This window comes from Lethenteron reissneri, unplaced genomic scaffold, assembly GCF_015708825.2.
Source record: "Lethenteron reissneri isolate LAM-NWPU_2019-01 unplaced genomic scaffold, ASM1570882v1 scaffold_1864, whole genome shotgun sequence".
Lineage (NCBI taxonomy): Eukaryota > Metazoa > Chordata > Hyperoartia > Petromyzontiformes > Petromyzontidae > Lethenteron > Lethenteron reissneri.
The window spans coordinates 1,463,706-1,474,795 of record NW_026891624.1 but is presented as its reverse complement, the minus strand read 5'-3'; the positions used below and the strand labels follow the sequence as shown (position 1 = coordinate 1,474,795).

General features: G+C 49.5%; 1 protein-coding gene across 1 annotated transcript; it reads left to right on the top strand.

Annotated features, from left to right (window-relative positions):
- The first annotated feature begins 304 nt into the window (after positions 1-304).
- LOC133339425 (zinc finger protein OZF-like) lies at positions 305-10,024 on the top strand. Its single transcript, XM_061547571.1, has 3 exons — positions 305-364; positions 2,385-2,552; positions 4,938-10,024. The coding sequence occupies exons 2-3, from the start codon at positions 2,395-2,397 to the stop codon at positions 6,268-6,270; spliced, it is 1,491 nt and encodes a 496-aa protein (XP_061403555.1). The 5' UTR covers positions 305-364; positions 2,385-2,394; the 3' UTR covers positions 6,271-10,024.
- Positions 10,025-11,090: the final 1,066 nt, after the last annotated feature.

Below are 11,090 nucleotides of genomic sequence, written 5' to 3'. Positions count from 1 at the left end.
GCGGTTATACCTAGTAAATGAAACTGAAAACTTCTGTTTCAGCAGAACCAATTTTAGCGAATTAGTGTATACTTTTATTATTCCCTTAACTTCAAAGGCCCGGGGTGACGTTGTATGTTGAGTCTGCAGTAAAACAAATACCCCTGGCGGCTCATTAACGTAATTTCCATTAATTATGCGGCCACGCCCAATTACTCCATATATGGGCATGCCTCGTTACCATAATTTCTTCATACACATCCGCGTTAACTTGAGGGGAGTCGGTGTGGGTGCTAGTGACGTCATGTCATCTCTCCCGTGCTTCCGTGTGACGTCACGAGATTCCAGGAGCTGCTTCTGTGCGCGCAATTGTCTCGGATCGGAGGTGAGAAGTTCACATCGTGATGTTGGTTGTTGTTGTTGTTGTTTACCCAGGTACAGCCTCGCTTCTTCTCTCTCTCTCGTAGCGATAGCAATTGAGTAGCGGCAAGTATGCAATCGATGTCCAGGTTGGGACGTTACTACGTGGGGCCGAGCAATGCAACCCTTGCCTCCTGCCCTTGCCTGACTGAATTTGCTTTGATTCTCTTCAGTTTAATTTGTCTTCACCTGGCTGACTACTTCACCTCTCAGAGTCTCCATTCTCTAGTTCAGGATCGTCGAGTGTTTGTTTTGCATTCGCGTATTCCTCATTGAGTAATCTGCAGGCCGGGTTTCAGCACTGAAATATTCGGACGATACCAGCCCAGACGTTTACTTTTAGTCTGAATGAGACATCAAAGCATTACACAATTACACTCCCCCACCCACACGCTCACCCACACGCTCCCACTGTTATCGAGCATCTATGAAGGCCGGCACGGCACACGAAGGGGTGGGTGACCAGCACCACGCCCGGACTGCCTTTGTCTCCCGAGTGGCGATGTTTACACACCGCACCAGGTACTCATTGGAGGCCGAGTTGACCTAGGGGAGGCCTAGGACCAATTCAGATGTGTCACAAGTGTCGGCTTTGATCGGAAATCGAACGAACCTGGTTCGCAGGGTTCATAGCACAGCGCGCTAACCGCGACACTACCGCCCACACACAATCTCTCTAAAACAGTGTCAAATGGTGAGAGTCTCGTGAGAGATTAAACATGTTAAAGAAGCACTAAGACAGAATGGCTACAATAATGCTCAAATTAACAGAGCACTGAAGGCCAATTCACGAACGCAAAGCAACACTGCTGGAAGCAATGAGATTGTTCAAACAATTAAAATACCATACATCTCAGGAGTAACTGACAAATTAGCCCGGGTTTTGCAAAAGCAAAAACATTAAAGTAAGATTTGGTACAGTACACACAATTCAAAAACTGGTATCTGGCACTAAAGACAAATTGCCTAAATTATCAACAGAAGGTGTATATCGGATTAATTGTTTATGTGGCAGATGCTATATTGGACAGACGGAACGCAACATCAGCGTAAGAATAAAAGAACACCAAAGAAGCATTTAATTATCTCAAACACAACTGTCGGCAGTGGCAGAGTGCTTGTCATCAAGGACACTCAATTGATTTTGATAACGTTGAAGTGTTATGTAAAACTAATTATTACTGGCCAAGACTAATTATAGAATCCATTGAAATTGAGAGAAACAGAAATAACTTCAATCGCTCTGACAGCTACAGGCTTAGTGCGGCCTGGAAGCATATTATTAAATAAATACAATTCCTTATAAGGGAAACATACCAATGAATAACAATGTAATGATTTACCAATCTATATAATTACAATACCCTCCCCCTCTTTGCCTCGAATCACTGCACCAGATTGAATTAAATGGTGACGTTACCCTGCTGCTGCTTATTTAAGACCGAGAGCAACAGGAGGGCTTCACCATTCTTGCCCGATGAAGCTGATTGTAATTACCAGCGAAATGTCGTACTCAAATTTTTAAATGCTGTTGATTCTCTCTTCAACACACCGGTGGGCTAAAGAAGTGAATTATTTTGTCCTTTGAAAAACGTGACATATTATGCACTGTTTGGCCGTGTCGGGTGGCGGAGGGTTACGACACATTTATAAATAACGCGATCTGACCCAAAAACCTATATTATGGCTAAACAAGTCAATGATTTTTAAATATAATCATGACCACGAATCGTGATCATTAAATCGCGGGGGGTGGGGTCTGGTTGGCTTAGACCATGTGTCGTTCTCATTGGCCGAGCGAACAATGGGGCCGGGTACATTTGCTTGGCTCGCGCTGCTGCGTGTACTCACTTGTGAGCACTTTGTAAACTTAAAAATTAAGAACAAAAATATCCAAGACAAAGCGCAGTATCAAATCGGTACTCTAAGGGTCGCACGAAGCGAGGTCTGCCTGTATATTGTGTGTAATATGTTTGTATCTGCAGAATCAATCACATGGAGAAGAGAGGTTCGGCAAAGGCTGGCAGTAAAAGGCACCAATGCATCCAGTGTCCATACAGCACATATCAGATGGGCAACTTGAAGAGACATCAGAGAAAACACACTGGCCAGAAGCCCTTCAAGTGCTCTGTGTGTGGAAAGGCATTTACACGGTCAGTATATGTCCTTATTCACCAGAAAACACACGGGTGAGAAGATGTTTAAAAAAATTACTTCACACAATACAATGATGTCATGCTGTAATGCAATGATGCAATACACATGTCATGTAACTTCCTTAACACCCTGCTTACACGTGGATACTTCAATTTTCAGGCCTCGGTTGGTAAATTAGTATACAAATAATAAACCTTATATACCTGAAATTGTGGTTGATAAGTCCGCGTTCGGCGAGGGATTGCTGTATCTACCCCCTTTGGAGGCCACAGTGTTGTTTACAAATACGTTGAGTTATGTGTGAACTGTATGCGGGCCACTACCGAATGCAATCTCACCAAATAGTCCATTGTGGCTGCTAGTGGCCAAACATCCCATTTCAAAGAAAAATAACCTGGATTCACACCCAGCAAGCACTGTCACCACGTCCTACTGTAATCTTGGGAAGAGTCCTGAGACTGTCAGGCTTTCCTCCTTGAGGTAAAGTAATCATGAGTCAATGCGTCTCTGTGTTAGTCTGGCTCTGTGTGGCCAGTCTATGGATCTTGCTGTTAGTATAACATCAAGCCCTTAATCCAGACAGTCTAAATGCTTGGATTGCGAGCTTGGCGTAGCGCATCCGTTGGTGTGCAAACACATGGATCGCTGATGGTGACTGACATCCTTAGTGGAAGATGCATAGGGCTGGTTGCTATCAGGAGGACCTATATTTACTTCATGTGGGAACAGCGATGTTGCTGCATCTCCTTTTCCCTACTGGTCAGGATGAGAGGATGAGCTGGTATGGGCACAGAAGTGATTCAGTACATAGTTCCTGGTGCGTTGACCAGCATCGTTTGGAAGCCTCCGTCTGCCAATCCTACTTCAGTTCTCCCTCCTGTCTTGTTCTACAACCGCATCAAATACTTTCGAAATGGACCTCGGCCACAGTAACTGTGAATCGATGTCCAGGTTGTAATATGAAAACATTACGATGTGGGGCCTGGCCATGCAGGGCTTGTCTGCTAAGCTTGCCCGTTGTCTGGTTTCTCTTGTAATATGTCTCAACCTCAATGAGGAGATCCTCACTGAGTCTCGAGGCTTTTTCAGGAGGGTTCTGCCAAGTTTGTTGCAGTAGGAAGAAATTTCCTGATTGTAATCCCATTCGAGTCATCCAGGTAATTATTTCACCAGTGGGATCTTTTGGGTAAAACCAACTTAGTTGTTTATGGGTTTAGCTGCAAGAAGACACCAGAAAACCTGGACGAATCCCCTGTATCATAGGGGTAGAACATGCAAACTCCACTCCCTCTCACACACAAGATAAAGACAAACATGCACCCTACAGCTTGAACAGATTGTTGGGGCATGTACTGTTAGCGACCACCCGTGAAGGTCGGCATGATACACCTGGGGGTAGGTGGCCAGAAACACGCCTGACCGCCGTTGTCTCTGACCATTAATAGACCATGAGTGTATAATTGTGTGTTTCTGTGCATATGAACGGGTAATGTGGGAAGCGGTGACGCATTGGTTCATGCACTTTGCGACTAACTCTGTGGAGTTTGATTCCCACTCATGGCCAACATTGGTAGCAGTGAAACGGTGAACTGGGCCTGCCATGGTTCGACTCAGCCTTAAATGATTACCTCAAATTGTAAATGTTGTGGATTCACTTTTCAACAGTCCGGTGGGCTAAAGTAGTGAAATATTTGCCCTTTGAAAAACGTGACACATTTTTTACTGTTTGGCCGTGTTGGGTGGTGAAGGGTTACGACACATTTATAAATAACGCGATCTAACCCAAAACACCTTTGAATATTACTGGTCGCGATAGCCTATGTATTAAACTTTAAATTATTACCCCTTGCAGTTTGTAACATCATTGTTGAGAAAATGACAGCCGGGTGTGGTTCTGGCCACACCACATCCTATTAATGCCATGCCAGCATTAATCGGTGCTGGTTCATCAGCACTTGCATGAACAGGATATTTTGTCTCAGTGTACTTTGTTTTCTAGTGTGTAATGAGTATTGTGTGTTTATGTCCTCTGGGTGTGTAATCTAGGGAGTGGTAGTGCAGTGGTCGGTGTGCTGCACTACGAACCCGGAGACACGAGTTAAATTCCCACGCATGGCCACCACCAGTGATGATTATTTGAACCATTCCTGGGCCTCCCCTAGGTCGACTCAGCCTAAAATTTGTACCTGGTGTGATGCGTAAGCATTGCCGTTAGGGAGACAAAGGCACCCGTTTGTGATGCTGGCCACCCACCTCCTCATTGCCCATAGTCAGCCTTCATCGGTGCTCGCTAACAGCACTCTTTTATGGCTATACAGGGGATCCTTGTCTTGTAATGTATGCGTGTGTATTGTGTATAATGTGTATATCTATATCTACAGAATGAATCGCATGGAGAAGAGGCTCTCGACACCACCTGGTGATAAAACGCACCGATGTGACCAGTGTTTATACAGCACGGATCGCATTGTACGTTTGAAGCAGCAACAGAGCATACACAGGGCCGAGAAGCCCTTCAAGTGCAGTGTATGTGGTAGGACATTTGCAGAGTCAGCATATCTTAGGAAACATAATAGAACACATACGGGCGAGAAGCCCTTCAAGTGCACTGTGTGTGGGAAGGCATTTGCTCGTTCAGAAACTCTTCATTTTCATCAAAGAACACACACGGGTGAGAAGCCCTTCAAGTGCACTGTGTGTGGGAAGGCATTTGCTCGTTCAGAAACTCTTCATATTCATCAAAGAACACACACGGGTGAGAAGCCCTTCAAGTGCACTGTGTGTGGGAAGGCATTTGCTCGTTCAGAAACTCTTCATGTTCATCAAAGAACACACACGGGTGAGAAGCCCTTCAAGTGCACTGTGTGTGGGAAGACATTTGCTCATTCAAAAAGTATTCTAATTCATAAGAGAACACACACAGGTGAGAAGCCCTTCAAGTGCACTGTGTGTAGCAAGACATTTGCTCATTCAGAAACTCTTCATATTCATCGGAGAACACATATCGGTGAGAGGCCCTTCAAGTGCACTGTGTGTAGGAAGACATTTGCTCATTCAGACATTCTTCATGTTCATCAGCGAACACACACCGGTGAGAAACCCTTCAAGTGCAGTGTATGTGGTAAGGCATTTGCAGAGTCAGCATATCTTAAGAAACATAATAGAACACACACAGGCGAGAAGCCCTTCAAGTGCAGTGTATGTGGTAAGGCATTTGCCGAGTCAGCAAATCTTAAGAAACATAATAGAACACACACAGGCGAGAAGCCCTTCAAGTGCACTGTGTGTAGCAAAACATTTGCTCGTTCATTAACTCTTCATATTCATCAGAGAACACACACCGGTGAGAAGCCCTTCAAGTGCACTGTGTGTGGGAAGGAATTTGCTCATTCAAAAACTCTTCATGTTCATCAGAGAACACACCAAGTTCATAAGTCCTACAAGTGCATGGTGTGTGGGAAGGTATTGGCTCATTCAAAATCTCTTAAGAAACATAAGACAATACATTCAGGTGAGAGTCCTTTCAAGTGCAATGTCTGTGGGAAGAAGTTTACATTATCAGGAAGCCTAAAGAGGCATGAGAAGATACATAAGGAGAAAGTGAAATCGACTTGTGAAAGTCAACATGCTGCAATGAGCCCATCTCTCATGAAACGAGAATCAGAAGAAATTTCCAACTTGGCAACACTGGCCAGGAGTGACAGTGAAATGTGAAGAAGTTAAATGTGAAGAAGTGACGGTGAAATGTAAAGATCAAGATTCGACTCCAGCACCCAATCTACAAGTGGATGGATGCAGCGTGAAGCAGGAGAAGAATTCCGATTCTGAGAGAGAGCGAGGCAATCCCCAGCAGTTGATGTGGAGGTGAAATGTGAAGATCAAGATTCGACTCCAGCATCCAATCTACAAGTGGATGGATGCAGCGTGAAGCAGGAGAAGAATTCCGATTCTGAGGGAGAGCGAGGCAATCCCCAGCAGTTTGTGGATGTGGAGGTGTGGGTGGAGTTTTTGGACAAAGCTGAGTAGAAGGGGCAAGCACGTGTGAAATGGCACCTTGGAAGATGTGTAACCTGGAGTTTGAGACGATTTTCCATAGCATTCGCCTTATTCGCAGCCTTATTCGCAGCCTTATTCGCAGGCTTACGTCATTTAAAGAATGCATAGGGTTTTAGGTGTCTTCCAAGCAGAGATGGGCTTTCTGTCCATACAGTGAGGGAAAAAAGTATTTTATCCCCTGCTGATTTTGTACGTTTGCCCACCGACAAAGAAATGATCAGTCTATCATTTTAATGGTAGGTTTATTTGAACCGTGAGAGACAGAATAACAACAACAAAATCCAGAAAAACGCATGTCAAAAATGTTATAAATTGATTTGCATTTTAATGAGGGAAATAAGTATTTGACCCCTCTGCAAAACATGACTTAGTAATTGGTGGCAAAACCCTTGTTGGCAATCACAGAGGTCAGACGTTTCTTGTAGTTGGCCACCAGGTTTGCACACATCTCTGGAGGGATTTTGTCCCACTCCTCTGTGCAGATCTTCTCCAAGTCATTAAGGTTTCGAGGCTGACGTTTGGCAACTCGAACCTTCAGCTCCCTCCACAGATTTTCTATGGGATTAAGGTCTGGAGACTGGCTAGGCCACTCCAGGACCTTAATGTGCTTCTTCTTGAGCCACTCCTTTGTTGCTTTGGCCGTGTGTTTTGAGTCATTGTCATGCTGGAATACCCATCTACGACCCATTTTCAATGCCCTGGCTGAGGAAAGGAGGTTCTCACCCAAGATTTTACGGTACATGGCCCCGTCCATTGTCCCTTTGATGCGGTGAAGTTGTCCTGGCCCCTTAGCAGAAAAACACCCCCAAAGCATAATGTTTCCACCTCCATGTTTGACGGTGGGGATGGTGTTCTTGGTGTCATAGGCAGCATTCCTCCTCCAAACACGGCGAGTTGAATTGATGCCAAAGAGCTCCATTTTGGTCTCATCTGGCCACAACACTTTCACCCAGTTGTCCTCTGAATCATTCAGATGTTCATTGGCAAACTTCACACGGGCATGTGTATGTGTTTACTTGAGCAGGGGAACCTTGCGGGCGCTGCAGGATTTCAATCCTTCATGGTGTAGTGTGTTACCAACTGTTTTGTTGGTGATTATGGTCCCAGCTGCCTTGAGATCATTGACAAGATCCTCCCGTGTAGTTCTGGGCTGATTCCTCACCGTTCTCATGATCATTGCAACTCCACGAGGTGAGATCTTGCATGGAGCCCCAGGCCGAGGGAGATTGACAGTTCTTTTGTGTTTCTTCCATTTGCGAATAATGGCACCAACTATTGTCACCTCACCAAGCTGCTTGGCGATGGGTTTGTAGCCCATTCCAGCCTTGTGTAGGTCTACAATCTTGTCCCTGACATGCTTGGAGAGCTCTTTGGTCTTGGCCATGGTGGAGAGTTTGGAATCTGATTTATTGCTTCTGTGAACAGGTGTCTTTTATACAGGTGTAGAGGTGTAATTGTAAAGATGTATGGGCACGGATGGGTAACAAACACAAGGGGCGTGGTTAGGGCCGTACACAGAGGAGGTGCTCACACCGACGTCCGCACCTGCATCCCCCACGGGCCCCTCCTGGGGGCCGAGTGCTATAAAAGGTGGTGAGCCGGAGGGCTCGAGGTCGAGTGTTAGCTTAAACCAGCGAAGAATGAAGACCAGCTAGAATAGGCCCCGGAGCTCCCCTGGCTCGCTGTCCTTGTCAGGACCGACCAGGGCAAGCCGGTGGTGTGGCCCCGAGAGCCCAGACTGACGTTCTTATAAGAGCCGGTCTGGAGACTCAGGGTGCCGGGATCCCAGCTTGACCAGGGCTGGGATAGGTAGCCTCCCCTAGCTCCGTAGTGGAGGACTCGGGCGTAGGTTAGCGGGGTTAGACGTGGTGTCTCCCTGTTAGACTGAGTGAAGGGGACGATACCCCTTCAAGTGCTGTGTATTCCCGTTACTGTACACAAGTTGGTGTTAATAAATAAGTGTGCCTCCAACCACGTCGTCCAAGCCTCCTGCAACTTACTACATCTGGGGTCAGAAGTGATCGTGCAACAATGGCCACATGAGGGACGACGCGTACCAGGGAGCCGGAGATGGAGGACACCTCGGCCGACTCGGCACCAGAGATGGCCGAGGTCGGATCCGAGCAGCCGGGGCCCGAGTACACCCGCGCCGCTACGACAGGAAGGGTGGGGTGCGTCGGCCGAGGGACTTCGGCTGGCTCACTCCCGCCTGGTGGAGCTGCTCTACACTGCGGCCGCCACGTTGGAGGAGATCACGCGGCTGGGGGCTGGAGAGGCTGCGCGGGACGACGACAGGCAGCCGACGCGCAGTGCCGTTTCCCGCCACCCCGACGCGGCTCGCAGTCAAATTTCCCGCCATCGCTATAGTGAGAGCAGAGGGTGGGGCCGGCCCGCGTCAGGTGACCGCCAAGGGCCAAGCAGAAGCCGTGACATCATCAACACCGGCCAGCGCGTCGACAACGGAGCGACCGGCGATGCCATACGCGCAGCCCGCCCCCACTGTACCGAGTGCCGGGAACGACGGAGCGCGATCCACAACCACGGACGTCGCGTTACAGCAGCGACTGCCGCCTCTCAAAGAGTTTGTGGGCGCGGACGGGGACTGGGGTGGCTTCAAGAGACGGTTCCTAGCTCATCAGGAGATGGCGAACTGGACGGACGGCGAAGCACTACGTGCGCTGCCGGCGATGCTGGACAACGACGCCCTGGCTACCCTCACCTCGGCGCCTAAGGAAAAGCGCGCCACGCTGCACTTGGCGCTGCAGCTGCTGTCCGCTGTCTACGGCCCGCCTTCGGACTGCAGGCAGCTGTTCCACGATCGCCATCGGGGTGCCAACGAATCGCCTCTGGCTTTCCGGACGGCTCTCCTGGCCCTGGCGAAGGCAGCTTTTCCACGGATGGACGAGGAGGGAGTGGACGCTATGGTGGCGGAAAAGCTGTTACTACTCGCGGACGAGCTGGACGTCGCCATCTTGACTCAAGATGACAGAGATGTCTTCCTTGCTGATCGCGCGCCACATCCACGGGGGCTTGCGGTCCCTGCGTCGCAAGGCCGCCAAGGGGGTGGCCGGCCATGCCATGGCGGCTCCCACCCTCCCATCGGAGGAGGTCTGCGGGGTGAAGTGGCGGGGGGAATGGAGATCTGCGGGACCACAGGCTCGGAACGGACCGAGCCGCCAGGAGCAGCCCAGGCCATCTGGGGCGCTCGCACGCTGCTACAACTATGGCCTTCAAGGCCACGTGGCTTCAGGATGCCGGGCTCCTCGTCAGCGCGGGGCAACACCTCGTCAGGACGCCGCGCCGCCTCCACCCAAGCTCCAGCAGAGAAATACGGCGAGTCGTGGCACCTCACACGTTTGGCCCGTGCACACATCTGTCACACACTCACTCGCTGAAACAAACAGGGCTCGAAAATCGCCGGGCGTTGCGTCGGAATATTCTGAAATGCGGCGAGCGCTCCAACCGGGCCAGTGGTCGGAGCTCGCCCATCGTGTCGTTGCAGCGTCGGCGGGGTCGTCGGTCGTGGTCGGTCACATTGATGGGGTTGAGGTGCGGATTTTAATTGACACGGGAGCATCGGCGACCATTATATCTGATTTGATTCATAACATCCTTCCCGTTCAAAGCCATCCTTTGCTCCCCGTTGACGTGCCATGCTATGCTGCTAACGGGGGCTCGCTGGGCATCATTGGGCAGATCCGCGCCAAAATTTGCATTGGGGATATCAAATTATCCGGCCCGGTATTGGTTTCCTCCTCGCTGGCGGTTCCGTGCCTGTTGGGGACGGATTTCTTGGCCAAAATGCCTATCCGTATATTGATCGACCAGGGGTGCATCGAACTCCCGTCGGGCCGACGTGTAACGTTTTTGTCTTCCCCCGCCTCGGAGCGTCGGGCATTTGCGACCGTGCAGGCGCTCGTGGCAAGGACTGTACGCGTACCCCTGGGAGCTCAGATACTCGTCCCTCTTAGGTTGCATCGACCGTTTGCTGAGGGGGTTGCTGATCGGGGGGTCTTGTTGGGACCATCTCGAGCCGGGGTCAATGGACCCGATTTGCTAGCGGCTCAGACCATGGTGAAAGGGGATGGGGACCCCTTCATTGCAGTCCTTAATGTGGGATCGCGAACAGCCGTGGTTCCTCAAGGGACCGTGTTTGCACACGCAACGCCGGCACCCTATGAGGAACCGCTCGTGGGTCAGGTGAGCACCGATCCTCCGTCGCGACCTGCATTCGGACTGTGATGACGGATGGCTGGATGCGCTTTGCGCGGGATCAGTGGACCTGTCCGACTCACAGCGTGAGAGGCTGCGAGTTCTCCTGAAAGAGTTTGCCGACGTTTTTAGTCAACACAAATTTGATATTGGTTGTACTAAATTGCTGCGACACCACATTGACACGGGTGACAGCGCGCCAATCCGCCAAAATCCCTTTCGGTTGAGTCCCGCCGAAAAGGATCATGTCAAATCGGCCGTTGACG

Excerpts from the sequence above, each read along its gene's own strand:
- LOC133339425 (XM_061547571.1), top strand. The coding sequence starts at position 2,395 with ATGGAGAAGAGAGGTTCGGCAAAGGCTGGCAGTAAAAGGCACCAATGC. Across the intron at positions 2,553-4,937 it reads TGTGGAAAGGCATTTACACG|AATGAATCGCATGGAGAAGA; the intron begins GTCAGTATATGT and ends CTATATCTACAG.